Source organism: Bidens hawaiensis, unplaced genomic scaffold (assembly GCF_021521415.1).
Source record: "Bidens hawaiensis isolate Kalapana, Puna unplaced genomic scaffold, B.hawaiensis_p1.1 tig00005481_1, whole genome shotgun sequence".
Taxonomy (NCBI): domain Eukaryota; kingdom Viridiplantae; phylum Streptophyta; class Magnoliopsida; order Asterales; family Asteraceae; genus Bidens; species Bidens hawaiensis.
This window is the reverse complement of record NW_027491350.1, coordinates 43,678-62,854: the sequence shown is the minus strand read 5'-3', so window position 1 is coordinate 62,854 and position 19,177 is coordinate 43,678. Positions and strand designations below refer to the sequence as shown.

At 32.3% G+C, this 19,177-nt stretch overlaps 1 protein-coding gene across 1 annotated transcript; it reads right to left on the bottom strand.

The window, feature by feature from the left end:
- Positions 1-1,208: 1,208 nt before the first annotated feature.
- LOC143629840 (putative WRKY transcription factor 25) lies at positions 1,209-5,378 on the bottom strand. Its single transcript, XM_077099002.1, has 5 exons — positions 5,169-5,378; positions 4,769-4,903; positions 3,002-3,579; positions 2,731-2,889; positions 1,209-1,770 (listed from the first exon to the last, which is right to left on the bottom strand). Exons 1-5 carry the CDS (start codon positions 5,376-5,378, stop codon positions 1,209-1,211), a joined length of 1,644 nt encoding a protein of 547 aa, XP_076955117.1.
- Positions 5,379-19,177: the final 13,799 nt, after the last annotated feature.

The following is a 19,177-nucleotide window of genomic DNA, read 5'->3' as shown; positions in this document are numbered from 1 at the left end:
GATTTTACAAGCAGTGCGGTTGGCCTATTTCAGTAAACATCATCTATCCATTCATCATTGTTTCGCAAAGACAATTGATAAAAGGCAATAACAATCACTATCAATAGTTGGTATGTGTTTAAAACATTCAGCTTACAAGCAGGCATGAACTGTTGTAGCAGAGTCAGGTAAACTTATTAATATTAGATATACATACGGTAAAGTAACAAATATGATGTCTAATGTTGTGTCAAAGAAATATTTAGAGATTTATGATTTGTTTATAAGTTTGTAAAATATAATTGTAACTTTATTTTGTCCCTATTAAATGTAATAAGCTATCTTTTTGTTCTTTTTTGTATATAAACTTATGACATGTATATTTGTATAATTTGTACTGTCTTCATATTATTATATAACACACATCAATTATTCTTTTGTTATAGTATAATCATTTATGATACAATTACGTCTCTTATAAACCAATAAATTATAAAGTAAATATTTTTTTAAATATTTATCGTTGCATGGAAGGAAATGCTATGCTTTGAAATAATTTATGTTTGATTAAACATAGTTTTTCTTTTAAACTGAAGCCAAATTTCAAACCTTACTGTCATACAAACATATGATATGATATCTATCTACCTACCTATCTATATATCATATAATATTTTCATTTATGATCAATGTATTAGTCAAAAAGTTTATGTATTTAATTGAAATGCATGTTTAATAAGCAAATCTATTTATCATGGCTTTTCGTTATTGATTTTTCGAATGTTTTGGACTTAAAAGATTAACTACAACACGGGTACCTAACCTAGTACTAAAATCAATGGATGAATGGATACAGCCAGTAAAAATCATGTTAGGGTGCCAACAATAATTTTAGTTCCTTGAAATCCCTCATATGTTTAATCGACCTATAATGGATTCTGCATAATCACGTCATCATATCTTGATAAGAGAGATGCATAACATTTGATTAAGAAGACATAATCAAAGTGATTGGCATCCGAGCATATAATTCTAGGCTAAAGCCACAACCAACAAATAAGATAGAAGGAACTCAAAATTGTTTGCATTTTATTTATAGTGTTGCAAAATCTCTTCAGTACATAATGAAATAATAAGGTTAAAAAAAAGAACGATGACCAAATGAATGTCTTGAACCTAGATTAGGAAATTTGTCCTACTCTAAAAATAATAAATAAATTGTCAAAATTTTAAATTTGTGACGGAAAACTCGGAATCACTTGGTAATACCTCGATGGTGTATTGAGAGGGTCATAAAACCCGTTATCTTGCTCAAGTTTTGGTTGAAAGAATCTTCTATTATTGTCCCTCACTTGCCCAATAAAAGATTGATCGTCATGGGTCAGTCTTTCGTTATAACTAAAACCAACCGTGGTTGTCGAAGGTGGTAGTGAAATTGGGAAATCAGGTAGAGCAAGATTAAAAGATAATGGGTCAAAATTTCCAATGAAATTGGATGGAAGTTTATAATAATTGTTGAAGTTAGGACTGTAACAACGATGTAGATCTTGAATTTGGGGTTCGAGTTTGGGGATTTTGGATAAGGGTTGATTAGGGATTTTGGATAAGGGTTGATTAGGAGTGCTGGCTGAAGTGTCCAAGGTTGGGTGGGCATGAGTGTTGTTTCGGGCTGCAGGCAGTTCATGGTTATGCTTGCTCTCGTAAGTTGTAAGCACTGATTTTAAATCATTAGAGACCCGTTCCACATGTTTTCTTACTGGGCAACCACTAGTTGTGCATTTGTAGTAGCTCCTACAATCATTTAGACAAAAATATTTAACTAAAATAAAATAGCTAAAGATCCTTGGCAAATGCTTTCACGTGCATTCAGAACAACCAACAATACAACATGTATGAAAAAAGTGTCTGGTAAGGGCGGCCATATCAACCTATTTGCTTGCGAATGGGTCGAGTTAGGCTAAATGAAGTCAAATGGATCCAATAAACAAAACTAACAAATAAAATTATAGGTCAAAATGAGTCAAACGAGTTAAAAGCCACCAAAAATATATACTTAATGCATACATGATACAACATGCTAAATTGTCAATTACACATTTTATTAGTATTCTAATAGTATAGCGAGATAGTAATGTTTCACACATTATTTCTCTCCACTTAATCAATTAAATCCCACTAATAGCTAAAACTACCAGTATAGTTTGGTGAGAGCTAGACGATATCAAACCTCTCTTCTATCTGAAGGGATAGATAGCCTGCTCCCATTAAGACCCCCAAACCTTTTTGTTCCGTTTGAAACCTAACTCATTCTAACTTGAACCCATCTGAAAAATCCGGTAGTAACCAAGTTTGCCAAATCTTTTCTTTAAGTCACTTTAGTCCTCTAAAACCACTCAACTTACATTAGGTTTCCAATGGTATATAATTTTTTAAGTGAGACGACTAAAACATATATGAATTTTGGTTATTAAATATTAATACTTAATAAAACTTGATGTTTTTTTTTCTCGGTTTAACGAGTAAAATAACCAAGGTGAATAATAATTATACTAAAGTCAAATTGACAAAAGTAAATCAATAAATGGTAAGCAACATTAATATATGCTTAATTTGCTAACTTAATTTTAACATTTATAAGAAGTTACATACGATTTTAACGCCTAATAGAATATTTGAATGACTTTTGTATTATATTTAGAAAACTTGGTTACTATCAAGTATAATTACCCGAACCATTTTAAAATGAATTACCTCGGATTAGGGTTCCCTTTCACGACTTTTTGGCCATACTTCCTCCAGCGATAACCATCATCAAGTATGTCGATCTCACTCTCGATTTGTATCACCACTCGTGGTTCACGCATAGCTCGTGTTACCAAACTTGAATCCAGCAAAAAAAATTCTTTTTTCCTAAAACAATTCATCAAAACATAAAACCAAACTTACTAAAATTTTCATCCATCAATAAAACAAAACAAAAAAATTAAGTAAATCTACATGAGTCTGAGAATTGAAAGAATACCTCCTTTTCAAATCTGATTTATCTTCATCTCCAATGTGGGTCCCATCTTCTTCATTAACATCATAATCATTGTTTAAATATGAAAGCTCTGGATAATCAAAAATACCAATGGATGTCCCTTGTGACCTATGTGAATTAATCAAACCAGAATGATCATGAAGTGATGCTAAATCATTAATGCCATCTGGCTTAGTATTGCCCGCTGACTCGCGTTGCCCTTGATGGTTATGAGTACCTTTGTAAATGATTTCGGTTATATGACCATCATGGGATCGTTCCACTTTTTTTCTAACTTGACAATTTGGATGGGTACATTTGTAGTAACTTCTAGGGTACTCACTGCCTTTGACTTGTTTTTGACCATATTTTCTCCAGTTATATCCATCTTCTGAACTCCTCATCGTATTTGTTTCTTTCATAGGTACTAGTGTTTGGTTCTTAGTATGGAAAGGTTTTGCAGCAGTAAGGTTTGTACTTTTTGGATATTTAAACCCCTTGGAGGAGTGTAAATCTGTAGTAGACTCTTTTGTGACTGTTTCTTTAGGTATTGCCACTGGAAATTCAGATGGTAATGGTGGCTGCATGGTGGAGATCAAAGTTAAATGCTATTTACAAAGTTATAAAAAACTGGAAATTAAATGCGTAAAATGAGATATATTCTTAGATATTGGGATATAGTATTAGAGTTTTAGTGTTGAGGCGCAGTTCCGGTTCATCTCTATATAATAGAGATAAACCGGCCCAAGTGTGTGACAAAAAGGTGCGTCTAACACCGCCCCTTAAAATTTTCTCGTTGTACTTTTAGTAATTAAAATCCCTTGAAGCAAGTATTTTTGATGGGTAAATGTTATTAGAACACTTCTTCGATCCAGACATCAGGTGGCTCTTATACAAGTTGTATAGGCCTATACGACTCATATCGGTCCAACCCATCCGACAATTCCACAAAGCTGAGTATAGGTCTATAGGACTCGCATCAACTTCAGGTTTTGCGTGCTAGTTCAAGCTTTTAATTGTTCGAGATACGTACCAGTCAATTACTTGACACGATACAAGATTCAACCAATTATTTGACACAATACGAGATTCCGTTCATGCATTTTGATTTATATATTTTTCGGTATTTTGATCTGTAAACTTATATTTGCTTTCTTCTTAGATGTTTACTTATCTTATTTTACTTATCTTGGTTGGTTATCTTGTTTTTAACAAATTAAATATGACGATAAAATATTATTATTAACAATAAAGAAAACAACATGATTATTAGCCAACCACACATTGAAGACGGTGAACCACAACATGATGGTCTTAATATCAAAGCATCAACATTATACATGTATATGTGCACTAACTTAAATCTCACTAATCATACTACATGATAGGGTACGGGTATACTAGTATATGAACATCGGGTAAGTATAAAATGAAAAACCACTTGAGTTGTGAAAACCCTATGTAAAATCGTTTTTTTTTGTTACACACTTAATATATGTTGTAACATTTAATACAAAACATTGAAAACTAAAAAAAAATTGTTTTGCTATTTTTTAACATTTTTTTTACTAATTTTTATATATGTTTTTAGGAGAGAGAAAAAAGTTATATTTATATTTACATTTTTTATTAACTTTAATTGTGGACCACAATATTTAAATTTTAATTAAAAACATATGGTTGAGAATGAGTTTCTAGAGTTTTCAGAACTAAAGTATGTTTTTATTTTAACCTTACCCTATGAACATCTATCTATATATATAAATTCACCTGATTTGGTTGAATGCATGGCCATGATAGTGAAGGCTGGTAAGTGAAAGAATTACTGTCATCAAATGCTGAATTCATGCTTAAAATTTCTTGACTCACAAGCGGGAATGAAAAGGTTCCGGTTGTAGGAGACCCCTATATATAACAATGAATATTAATCACAAGATAGTAAATCTAGCATTTCAGTTTCCATAGGAAATTAATATAAAAATTTAGAAATTCAAAATATATAGACATGACCATTCCCATAATAATTCTAGTCATATAACATAATTAATAGTTTGCTACCATGTTATAAAATGAAACTTTTTTCGTTAATTGTTAAGATTTAAACTATTTGGCTTACGGTTTGACACTTCGACCTATAAAACTAGATAACCAACAATCACAAGGATTTCACCTGTGAATAAGGGAGCATAGTTGGCGAATCAAGCAATGACTCTGAAGCGGTAGCAGTAACAGTAGCACTCGAATCATTGCAATCAGATCCACCATTTTCAGCTGCAATAGTAACCATTTCTTCAGCTTTCAAAATAAAAAACTCATCAGGAATCAAACGATTGGGAGTTGTAATGAGATCTCCCCACTCATCGTCTTCATTCTCAGACATTTTTCTCCAAAACCCCTAATCAGAATCACAAACCATCAATTCAAATAAGTTAACTGACTGACACAGTACGTATATTCTACACAAATTAAAGTGGACTAAAATGAAGCACTTGTTGGTCATATTTAACAGACTTTAATATATAAGGATCAAACAAAGAGAGAGAGAGAGAGAGAGCGTGATCAGTTAGCGTGAAAACTGGAACGATCATGGTTGGCCGGGAAGTATTGAGGGGAGGTTTTAGATTCATGCATTAATATTTAATAATAATAATCCCTAGTGTAATTTATAATTAAGCATATTGTTTTTTTTAATATAAAAAATATTGTTTAAAAAGGATATATGTTGTTAACTACTATCTTAAGGTTTCTTGTAGATAAATGTTGCTCACGTGGTATTTTGATCCCTTTTGTAAAAGATTATAATTTATAAGCATGGTAAATGTTTATATCGGTTTCGGGTTATTTGAAATTTCAAACGTTTAAAATTTATTTAGAATTCCAAAACACGATTCAAATAAGTTGCGCCCAAAATCCTGGTATGCAAGGGAATTATTTACAAATTTTTAATGTGAAAAATATGAAGTTCAAAAGAATATGAAAGTAATTTGATGTTCTAGATTACTTAATCATTATTGAAATGTGCATAATACTCCTGATTTGGGAAAATCTAACAATTTGTAGGCATGGGAGTTTAGGAATGAGTTTAATTGCAAAATTAGGAACTGGGCTCAACGGACCGGTGAGAATACTGATGAAGCTTATCGATCTTACAAAGGCTAAAAAACATAATAAGGGTCCAGACTCCAGATTAGGGTCCATTATGATGTTAGTAACTGGGCTAGAATGAAATATCTTGTGGACCTATGTGTTGGCCCAACTGTATTGGATTCGTAGTAAAATTAAATAAAATTACTTTTAACCTAGCTATGACTATACTTTTGAATTATTTTTTAAAACTTGAGTGTTTTGTATTATTTTTTGATTATGGATTAACTTTTGGATTATATTTTATTATGAAATCATATGCTTTTGAATCATTTTTAAGTTGAAGTTCAATTATATCAACTTAAAAGGTAAATTATTCAACCTTGCTAAACATCATAGTACAACCTGGTTCAACCGGTTGTATCTTTTTTTAGCCCAATCTGGTACGAATAAAAAAACTGGTTTTTAAAACAATGTCAATGTTTTAAAACCCGGTACATACTCGTCGGTTGAACCAGTTATACCGGATTTTGGTAATGCAGCCGATATTTAGAGCCCATTATTTTTTGACGTTTTGCTAGAACATCGTACTACCGGTTTTAAAAAAAAAACCGGTTTGAACCGACAAACCGGTTTTAAAACCAATAGATATTTGATTTTTTTTTGCGGCCCATATTTTTTCAAAAATGGCTTTTAACCTTACAATTAAACTAAAACGAGTAAACACATTAAACAACGATCCGTTGATCAACTAATTTTGTGTCCAGCAAATCCGAGGTTGATTTTTTGACATCTTTTGTAATTGATTAATTTCATATACAAAGTACAAACTTTCTATTTGACTCCATCATTGTTTATGTGTGATGTTTGGTTTATGTGTAATGTTTTTAATGTACTTTAATGTTATTTTTTTTAGTTAGAGTTGTATTTATATGGAATTATTGGGTAAACTAGTCAACCCAGTACATCCTGGTTCAACTGGTTGTATCATTTTTGAACCAAATCTGATATAATTAAAATACCAGTTTTTAATTATTGCTTTTTCTAGTTGAAATTCTTGTTAAATTTGCAAAATTTTTACAGGTGTGTTATTTACCTTTACCCTAAGATAAACAAAAAAATAACCAGATTATAATCGAATTCAGATACATTATCAATTTCATCATGAGTATAAAATGATAAAACAAAACTTTTTATTTATCATTTCTGCTTTTTTAATTTGGTCACTTTTTGTCATTAATTTGGTCACTTTTTGTCATTTTCATCCAATTTTTCCCACCTAGCTATACCTATGGTTTCTAAAACTTGTTATTTTCATCTAATTGAATAACAAAGGTAGTTGTTCTTTATAGGAATATTGGTTTTAAATAATCCCAACAATGCCTTATTGGTAAATATCAGTCCCAATTTTACACTTGCCATTAGTGTATTTGTTTTTAACAGGCCGCGACTAACGGATGACTAACTCCGTTAGTCTAATGCTTACGTGGCACGCCTAGTTATCAAAGACTTGATTACATGGCAGCTTACGTGGCAACCAATAATAATAATAATAATAATAACATATCTAATTCCCAACCTTTTCTTTCCCACCACAACCAACCACCATCTCCAACATTCTGGTCACCACCATCTTCCTCCATTCAGCCATCCTCCACCACTCTACAAATCCACCGTCACTGCAATCTGCGATTAATGGTGAGCCGAGCATATCTGGAGCGTTGTACCAGGCTTTGACATTATAATTTTGCCGAGCAGATCCAAAGGAGTTTACTAGGTGATGGCGAGCCGAGAGATAGCAGGTTTGTCGCAGATTGGACTATGTTGTTTGTCAATTTCGTACTTTGTAGCTTAGCCGGAAATGATTTGTGACTCCGGTGATGGTGCTGGCGGAGATCTGAATATGCATTTTGGCATTGTAGATATAATTAGGGCTTTTTGTTAAGGAATTGAATTAGGCCTTTTGATCTTATAATTGATTCCGATTGATGCGAATGTGGTTGTGGTGCTAGGGTTTGGTGATGGTAGGAATCAAACACCCACCCAATTAGCAGTCGGCGACGGTTGTGGTAGGCTGTGGTCGTGTGTTCCGGCCAATGTTGCAAAAGTCGCTAGGTGGACCCTAGGCGGCCGACTGGAGAGTTGGGAGTTGTAGGAGTACTCGAGGAGTACTCGGAAAGTACTAGGACATGGTAACTATAATGAAAATTAATTTTTGGACATTATATATTTGTCAAAATAAGCATAATTCACGTCAAGGGTACTCTAGCAGACTCAGCAACTTTTGAATGACTTTTAACTGACTTTTAGAGAACCATAGCCCGACTTTTGACTGCCTAGCCCGACTTTTTACCAACTTTTAGAAATTCCTAGCCCGACTTTTGACTGCCTAGCCCGACTAGTCCGAATTTGACCACCTCCGACTAATCCAGGCCGACTTGGAAAAAGTCTCTAAGGTAGGGGTCCGAGGACCGACTAGTCGGCCTTGGAATCCGACTTTTACAACACTGGTTCCGCACAAGTTGCAGGGGTGGTCGTGCGTTCTGGTGATGGTTGAAGAGGCTGTGTTCCGGCGATGGTTAAAGGGGTGGTGGGTTGCAAAGAGTCCAACAAGGCAACCTACTCAACATCAGATGCCACGTAGATCTTTTTGACAGGCTTTCCACGTAAGCATTAGAATAGTGGAGTTAGTTATCCGTTAGTCGCGATCTGTTAAAAACAAATACACCAATAGTTGGGACTGTCAGCGGGCAAGTGTGAAATTGAGACTGATATTTACCAATAGGGTATAGTTGGGATTATTTAAAACCAATATTCCTTCTTTATAAAGTGAGTTAATTATCATTTTAGTACATGTGGTTTGTCCAATTATGCAACTTTAGTGCCGTTTTTGAATTTATTGCAAATGATACCTCACTTTTCTAAAATTTGCAATTTTAGTGCTTTTTTCTAACCCCGTCTATTTTGTCCGTTAAATCAAGGGTAAATTATTAATTTCGATTATTTTACTCTTTTGAGCTAAATGCCATTTTCATACTTATGGTTTATTCAATTACACAACTTTAGTACTTTTTTTTTAATTTATTGCAACTGAATACTTTGTTTAGTTTTGATAGATAGACAAACTAAGAAAGACATTACATATTACATATCAATGTTTTGATATGGATCACAACATTGATAATGTATTAATTCTTTACTTAATTTTGTCAAGACATTAATATAGGTAATAAGTGGACACGATTAGGGCTGTAAACGAACCAAATGGACACGAACAAGGCCTTGTTCATGTTCGTTCGTTAAGAAAATAATGTGTTCACGAACACTTACTAAACGAGATTTTATGTCCGTGTTCGTTCATTAAGGAAATTAATGTGTTCACGAACACAAACGAACACACATAAATTGGCAGAGCCTAGAGATTGAGACCGATGTATTCATCAACATGAATAATGAAAGTCTGTAAACGAATCGAATGAACACGAATAAGGGCATGTTCGTGTTCGTTCAATTAACTTTAAAAGAATACAGACACTTAATCAAACAAATATTTATGTTCATGTTCGTTTATTTAAAAATGGACATTTGTGTTCGTTTGTTTAAAATCTAAACGAACATAACTGAACAAAGATAACGAACATGTATGAGCAAATGTAAATGAACACAAATATAAAGGAACTTAAATGAAAACACTTAAATAAACACAAATTAACAAGTATAAAACCTTCAAGCAGATGACCAATCCAGATAATATTTAATTATTTTCTATTACTACATAAACGGACATAAATAAACAGACATAAACGAACATAAACGAACGTTCGTGAACATAAATGAACGAAAGGAACATGTGTTCATGTTCGCTCGTTTATTAAATAAGCGAACATAAACGAACTTCACGCCGAACGGTTCACGAACAGTTTACCGAACGTTTGGTTCGTTTACAAGCCTACACATGATTAGCTTTGTCAATACATTAATGTTTGTTTATCAGAAAAAAATATGGTAAGTTATGTCAAATATTTTTTTCAAATATATCTAATTATAGTTACTAAGTTATACATAATTTCAATAGTATCTTTTCATAATATCATTTTCTTTATTTATAAATCATCATTGCCAACTATTTAATATTTTTTTATTTAACGATCTAACACACGAGTTTACTTAACCTAGTATATGTCTGGTTTTAAACTGGCTAAACATGTATGCGATTAAGTTTGGGTAACTCCACAACTATTATCTATTTAATAATACACCCATCTCTGACCCGTAAAATATGTTCAAACATTTTCTCGTACTCGAATAGTCATAACGCCCCCCCCCCCCCCCCCTACAATCAATGTTTCATTATTTACATAGACACCCTATATTTTAGGTGGTTAATTGCTTCTAACTAAAAAATATATTTGAATGTGATTTTGAAAAATAAAGAAAATGCTTAATCAATTATTATTATTAGTTTTTTAAAGCATAGGAATTGGTTTAATTTTTAATACTTCGAAGAGAAGTATTAAATTTGTTAATTCAAACATTTTCTCATCCATAAGTTTCGGTTAAAATAAAACAGCCTATTTTATTCCTATATATATTAAGGTAAGTAGTGTCTTCATGCATGCATAAGCATAACTCTTCAAACCCTTTGATCGTCGATTGACATAATGGCCAGAAAGCAACCGCAAGTCGTTCCTTACACTCACCAACTGTCGCCAGATTATGACGATACACTTGAACCAGGTTATCGTTTTTGTCCAACCGACTTGGAACTCATCGGTTACTACCTCAAACGAAAGATTGAATTAGGAGAACACCCTAGATGCCGAATGTACGATGTTAATGTTTATGACCACCACCCTGACGAACTTAAAGGTTAGTAATACATTAAACATATACGTAACAAGAACAGTCAATATATCAATTATTCACACGATCGATGTAATCTCATAATTCATACTGCATATTCATATGATGTTATTTAATTATATACGTAGCACCAATCGATTATTAATCGTTCTTGAATCTTAACTGATGGTTTCTTGATAATATGTAGAGCATTTTCGATCGTGTGAAGACAAATGGTACTATTTTACAAAGAGAGAGCTAAAACACCCAAAGGGGACACGAGTGAATAGATTAACTAAGAAGTATGGGCATTGGAGGTCTACCCAAAGAAAGAATCCGGTTTATGATTTTGTGACGAGGCGAGACATTGGGACAAAAAGAAGTTTAGCTTTCCACGACGAAAACAAAAAGAAAACGCCATGGCTAATGCAAGAGTATACCTACAATGGAACCCATGCCAACAAGGTATGTGCTACAATTTATATTATATTAATAAAGTATTTGTGTTTACTTTTTATAGATCATTTGGCTTTTATAACCAACTTTTGTTTTTCTCATGCAGTTGACCGATTGGGTGTTGTGTATGATATATAAGAAGTCAACCGGAGCAAATAATGATAGTCAAGTGGATCAACAAGTTGGAAACACAAGGAATCATGTTGAACCTTCACCGGCGAAAAGACAAGGAGTGTTACCATATCAAGCGAGCGAAACTAATAATCAGTTTGTAGCAAATGCTTTGATCACCATGCAACCATTTAATGCATTTCAAGATCCTAACCAAGGGTTCTCACCGAAACAAGTCCAGTCTTTGTACCGGTGTGAATATTATGAGAATCAGTCTAATATGCCAACTTCGACAAACGGTTGTCGGTTTTCAAGTGGTGGTTCGAGTTCTTCTTCAGTATCTCCCCATCCGGATCATCCCATTGGAGATGCTCATAGCGCGTACCATGAAGATAGTCATACCCTAGTCAACATGGATGCTGCTCATGATATCTATGAGGAATTCAAGTCACTTCTTGAAAATAATGATGATGAAGGTGTCCACACAAACTTTACTCCGTGTGATGCATCTGTGAAGAGTGCTCATATCACCTTTGATCAAGATAGTCAAACCTTAATCAACATGCAAAGTGGTTATAATCAACCCTTATCCACTGATGCTGCTACTGATGATGATATCCTTGAGGAAATAATGTCACTTCTTGATGATGATGAAGACGAAGATGTCTTGACAGACTTTACTCCATTTGAAGAATCTGTAAATTGAATCATACTCGAAACATTGCATTTGTAGGGCTAATTATCTCAGTTTGATTGTTCTTGAACATTTTTTTACATGTGGGTGTACAAAATATTATGAAATATGAATGCATTTGGTAAATACACATCTGAAGGGATAATTAGTTTGGCTCTGATTGTTTATACCTTATAACAAGTCATAGGGTAAATTCAATAACGTGTTTTATATATTCTTGTAATACGTACATATTATTCCTTAATAATGCTTTAGGTTACTTTATTAGGCCGAGTGAGCTAAGATATATTTAATGTGAATGAAATTTTATATGGTGATGATGGTTAGTACTTAGCAGGTGTTAGCGTCAACTTACTCATTTTTCTAAATTTATTGTAGCCGAATACTTTTGATTAGTTTTTGATATATAGGCAAATCAAGAGAGGCATTACATATTACAATTAAAAGATCATCTCTAACCCTAAATGAATAGATCAACTCCCACCCCCGCGCTCATTGATCCTTCAAACCTCAAACCCTAACCATTGTTCATCTGCAAGTCAATGAATTACGATATGGTGTTTTGCCCATGTGATTCGTCAGCTGTCGTTCATCTACAAGTTCGATCAATTTATACTAAGAGGTACGAAGTTGTGTGATTGAAATCAATGTGTTTAAGAGCAACTGTTATCGTACCCAAACTTTTGAAAATAAAAAAATCAATGCACATAAATAAAATTACTCTTGAAGAAATTTTCCCCATTTTTTAAAAGCAATAAGTATTGATATTCAATCCCTAATACATTTGCTCCAAATTAATGATTGAAAATTACTCTCGAAGAAATTTTCCCTATTTTTCCATTATAGAGGAATATGTTTGAGACTGATATTTAGTTTCAAATATGGTGTCTAATATGTCGCGTAGAAATGAGTCCCAAATACTATAGGTAACTAAAAATCAGTCTCAAATACCAAGTATATAAGACTGGAACATCAATCCCTAATACTTTACTCACAGTCTCCAATGTGTTCCTTTTATTTTAGAGAGTCGCCATACATTTAAGAAATTTTTCATTATATATCCAAGACTGAAGATCAGTTGCCACTAAGTTTCCACCAAAACCTTATATTTCCTAAACACATATAGAACTGAAATTTGGTCTCAAATAAGGTGTCACATTATTAGCGACTGATTATGAGTCACTAAACCAGTCCCTAATATTATTAGTGATTGATAAATCAGTCCTACATACTATGTATTCAAGACTGATATATCAGTCCTTGATAATTTAGTCTATGATTGTCACTTTTTTTTGTAGTAGTTATACTAAGAGGTGTGAAGTTGTGTGATTGTAATCGATGTGTTAAAGAGCAACTGTTATCGTACCCTTAAAAAAATCAATGTACATAAATAAAATGCAAGAAAAATGGCTAAGATGAACTTGGATCTTGAGCTACTAGAAGTAAATTAGCAATAAAAAACAAAAGGCTAAAAAATATGTTATACATTTCATCGTTGTTTTTCATATTCTATCATACATTTTAGTTACCTTTTAATTGTAGTATGTAATGTCTCTCTTGGTTTGTTTGTCTATCCAAAACTAATCAAAGTATACAGTTGCAATAAATTCAAAAAATGGTACTACAGTTGCATAATTGAACCAACCATAGGTATGAAAATGACAATTAGCTCAAAAGAGAAAATTAATAAAATAATCGAAATTACTAATTTGCCTCTGACTTAGCAGACAAGATAAACAGAGTTAGAAAAAGTACTAAAATTGCAAGTTTAAAAACGTGGGTAGCCATTTGCAATAAATTCAAAAACGATATTAAAATTATATAATTGGACAAACCACATGTGATAAAATTGCACTTAACTCCTATAATATATTATTTAATTATTTATAATCATTTTTAGCAATAATAAATGTATCACTATTTGTCCATAATACCATCACTTGAAATAGACGTCTTGTTTTTACACCTTAATAACATTAAGCTACAAACTCTCTGGTATTTATATGAAATAATTGTGTGACCGTGTCACTCTATTTTGGATTATTGGATATTAGAGATAGTTGTGACTCCTCTAGATAGGAATACATGCTTAGTTATCGAGTTATTGTCAATTAACTACACTTGATCATTTGCACCAATTTTCCAAGTATGAGATAATAGTTATGCAATAAATTCAAAAACGATACTAAAGTTACATAACTGGACAAATCACATGTACTAAAATGACACTTAACTCTTATAAAGTTAGCATTAAATAACCAAAATATCATCACTAGTAAATAAGTAAATTATGTATATAAGAGTATTCAAAAGAGATTCTTCATATTTATGTGAGTAGGTTCTCTACATTGTATGGAGTAACCGCAAGTTGTTTTGAGAGGAAAGAGAGTTTTACCGATAATAGGAGAAACACTGTTTACACTCTATAATTTTTAAAAAAATTTTAAAAGTAGTTGAATGAAATGAGAGAAAATGTAATAATAAAATTGTAAAAAGAATATGTAATTAAAAAGAAGAAAGAAAATAAAGTGATTTTTAACGTATTTATATATATGAAGATAGAAAAGCTACTGAGAATGCTTTAAAAAACATATAATACATATATTTGTAATTGTAATATTCAATCCCCCGGTCCTCATATCATATCACCAAGTTATAGAAAATCGCCCAATGTGGATCTTCGGCACCACCGCCACTGCAAGTTTTAGAAACCAGCCTACCATACATCTTCGACAAGTTTTAGGAAACCGCCCCATGCCCCCACATGACCCTCTTTGTATATATAACATTTTCCATTTTTCTTCATTAGTGTAAATAAATCAAAACCCTAACTACCATACCTGAGCAAGTGATTCGGATGATTTGGTTCCTATATGGAAGAAATTGAACTTTGTTTTTTTTGGTTTTATATATTGACTTATATGCAATGTTTTAAAAACCAGTATTTTATTCGTACCAGATTTGGTTCAAAAATGGTACAAACAGTCGAATCAAGATATGTTGGGAGGTTCAACAAGGTTGAATAGTTTAATATGTAATACCACATAAGTACAACCCTAACTCAAAAAATAAGCCTAAAGTATATTAATAAACATCACACATGAACCAAACATCATACATGAACAATGATCGAGTCAAATAAAAAGTTTGTACTTTATATATGAAATTAATCAATTACAAAACATGTAAAGAAACCAACATTGGATTTGTAGGATATAAAATTGGTTGATTAATGAATCGTTGTATATTGTGTTTACTCGTTATAATTCTATCTACTAGGTTAAAAGTTATTTTTTAAAAATATGGGCCGCAAAAAAGTATAAAAAATCTCTTGGTTTTAAAACCGGTTTACCAGTTTAAACCGGTATTTTAAAAAAAAGTCGACAATATGATGTTCTGGTAAACCGCCTAAAAATATCGGGCTCTAAACGGTTGCCTTACCGAAATCCAGTATAACCGGCCGATAACATTGCTTATATGCATGTGTTTGGTTGTACGTGTTTGACACGATATTAGAGCATTCTCAGCCCTTTCCCTAAAAATATGTGAGTGGGGTTTATAAATTATATGGTATGGTTATGAGTGGTTGTGAGTAAATGAGGGATAAAATGTTATACGGGAAAGTTAAATTTAAGGTTTCACTGTTCATGCCGTATAATTTTTTAATATTTTTTAAAAGTGATTGTGAGTGAAGGAAAGAGAAAAGATAATAATAAAGATATACAAATTATTATTTAATTAAATACAGAGAAAAAACAGTGATTCTTAGTGTAATTATATGATATATATAGATATAGGGTAGAGAATAGGCTGGAAATGCTCTTAGTACGTGATTTTTGGTTAGGCAAATGTGATAAAATAAACACGTTAACACAAGTGGCGTTCGGTATTGGTCTGGTTATGTTATGAACTTATGATGGTCAGATGATGGATAGAAAAATAAAAACTACTAGCAATAAATATTAGTGTTATTATGTTTGATTTTTTTGGAATCAGTACAGATTTATGTATGTTTTTGACCGGTTAACGTACGTGATTTATGGTTAGGTGAATGTTATGTTTGGCAAAATTAGTTGGTAGTTGTAGTTGTTAGCTGGTGGCTTGAAGCTGTTAGCTGGTGGCTGTAGCTTTTTAGATATATTTAGATATTTGGCAGAGTAGCTGGAGCTTTTAAGATATATTTATATGGTTGCCAGAGTAGCCGGAGCTTTTAATAAAATATATAAAATGACCAAAATAGGCATAGCTAAAAAATATAATAGTAAATGTATCTATTTTGGAAGGTTATTTAAGTAATTTAAAATGCTAAAAGCTTGTAGCTTCTTCTAAACGCTACTAATATGAGCTTCAAGCTTTAAGCTTTTTCTCATGACCTAAAAGCTTTAAGCTCGTTCAACCAAACAAAGTTTTTAATTGAGTGGGATATTTTTCTTAAAAGCATGAAGCTAAAAGCTCCTAAAAAGCTTCTAAAAGCTCTCTGCCAAATATGCCTGTGATAAAATAAGCACATTAACACGAGTAGCTTGTGATATATATTGGCTTTATTATGTTGGTTGGGTTATGCTAGTTAACTTTGTTAATTACGTATTAAAAAATAAAACGAATAGCAATAAATATGTTGGTTTTGACTTTCTTGGAATTAGGTATAGATTTATATGTATGTGTACAACTAACTTTCATGGTTTGCGGTAATATATACTGATATATACACATTTATCTTCTAATCCCTCATTATGTCTAAACTCTAAACTAGGTTCAATTCTCACCATCACAAATCAAGTAATTAGTGCTTTGCTCTATATAAACTATTTTATACGCACACGCCTCACAATATAATCAAATGCAGCAATGGTGGGAAGAACAACAAAAGTTAAATCAATTAAGAACAACAACAAATACAAGTTCAGTTACCTCCAATACTAGCAATAATCAAGTAATCAACAAACAATCAAGGATCTTCAAGACATGAATATAATGAAGATGATGAAAATGACTATGCATGCTCATGATTTAATAATATTTTCTCATTGAATATAATGAAGATGATGAAATAGAATGTTGTTTAACTTTACTTGTTTTATCGTTGTAGATAGAAGAAGGTCGAAACTCGCCACGAAAGGAATTTTATGGGTTTCATATTTGTATAAAACTCTATACTTATGGTAATTTCATATTTAATAGAATTTACCATTTTTAATATTTTGAGAGTTATGGTGGTTTTATTAGAATTGAAGTCATTTTGTATAATATTTTATAGTTTTAATTGTGTGATATTATATATAGTTTTTTGCATTTATATATTTGGTTGGAAAACCTAAAAATTTAAAAATAATAATATAAAAATATTTGATACAGCTATCTCCACAACTTGTCGTTGAGATAGGTAGACCCAAATGTCATGACTACTATAGTGATGACATCTTTCAGTTTTTACATCAAACTCGTCCATCTGCACGTGTCGAGAAGCCTTTAGCAACAACAATCGGGCTCTGTAGTGACGACTTTTGATGGCAAGACAGCTAGTGATGTATTGTAGTGAATCAAATACCTCTTAATTATGACAAAAGTAATTATATATAATCAGGTTTTATCCCTCGTATTACGGGGTTGTTTTCATTTTTCGTTTCCAACATATATATATTTGTAAGGCCAAAAAGTTGTGACTTGCGATATCAAATTACGAAACCCATTATATATTCACGGTCAAGTTAATAATTAAAGTGGGCGAGAATTTTGGACACGAGACAAGAACTTCGGGCTCGCGTTTAGCTTCAACGGGGGGAAAGCTTCTAGATTATGTTTTTGTTTGGCTATATATAGGACATTTGTATGTTCTTATGTGTGTGTTTGTATGGTGTAAACATCCACCCAAGGGGAGCTCACCTTGGGTGGGTCGGTTCGTGTTTAATATACTAAATCTTTCAACCGATAACGAGATCGTTCATTTATTTTATCTTTATATCATTTATGTTCGGTCGTTTGTTTATACCGCACCCGTCTTGAGCGTTTATCAAGAGCAAAGTCGTTCGTTGTCGGATCTGGTTTCGGGACCTACAATATTTTTATTTTATTTATTGCAGTAAAGTTAATAATATACTTAGTGTTTGATGATAAAAGGGTTTCACAAATAAATGAGATGCTACAACCCGTTTAAAAACTATCTGAGTTTGGTGAGACCCATGACTCACTTATTTGTTTTACTATAAAGTTGGTTTTTGATTATAAATAATATCTTTTAAAAAATGGATATTGATTTTTAGTATATCCATATTTTATAGGATTTTCATATCAAATATTTGGTGAGATTAATTTTTAATATAATGAGATGTTATAACCCGTTTAAGGGTTATCTGGGTTTGGTGAGACCCATACCCGTAAATTCGGGTCAAATAAATGAGAAGCCTCTATTTACAAATAAAACAATCTGGTGGCTGAAGAGAATGTTGAAAGAAGAGCTTTTAAAAGTTTCGTTTATATATATTTAAAATTAATTCAACTAATATCTCCAAACAAACATGATATAGAGCGCGGTATTCTGCCCGGCCGCAAGTAAGATAGATCTTTTGTAATCAAACAAAGAGGCCTCACGCTTGACAGTGAGTCTCACCTACGCATGAAAACGACATGATGAGTTGGATATGCTCGGAGAAATTTATGAGTCTAAACAGAAATATACAGCAGTAGAATTTAAAATTAAGTGTTTAGGCATCTATGCTAGCTAACACCTAAATTTAAGACGAGTTAATGGTTAGGTTGGTTTGTTAGATTCCTCATACTTAAGTTTGGCATCTAAAGATCCTTTTCTTGAACTTCCCGAAGCATTATGTAGACTAATGTTAGGTTCAAAAATTCTAACTCAACTTGACAATTAATATCCGGTTCTTGTAAAAGCATCTCATACCACCTGGCGACAAGAATTGTCGAAACTTTCCATGAATGATTATATTCCTTATTTTGCTTTATAAAAGACCATTCTTCTTCTACAATTCTTC

Excerpts from the sequence above, each read along its gene's own strand:
- LOC143629840 (XM_077099002.1), bottom strand. The coding sequence starts at position 5,378 with ATGTCTGAGAATGAAGACGATGAGTGGGGAGATCTCATTACAACTCCC. Across the intron at positions 2,890-3,001 it reads AAATCAGATTTGAAAAGGAG|GAAAAAAGAATTTTTTTTGC; the intron begins GTATTCTTTCAA and ends GAATTGTTTTAG. Across the intron at positions 1,771-2,730 it reads AAAGGGAACCCTAATCCGAG|GAGCTACTACAAATGCACAA; the intron begins GTAATTCATTTT and ends AAATGATTGTAG.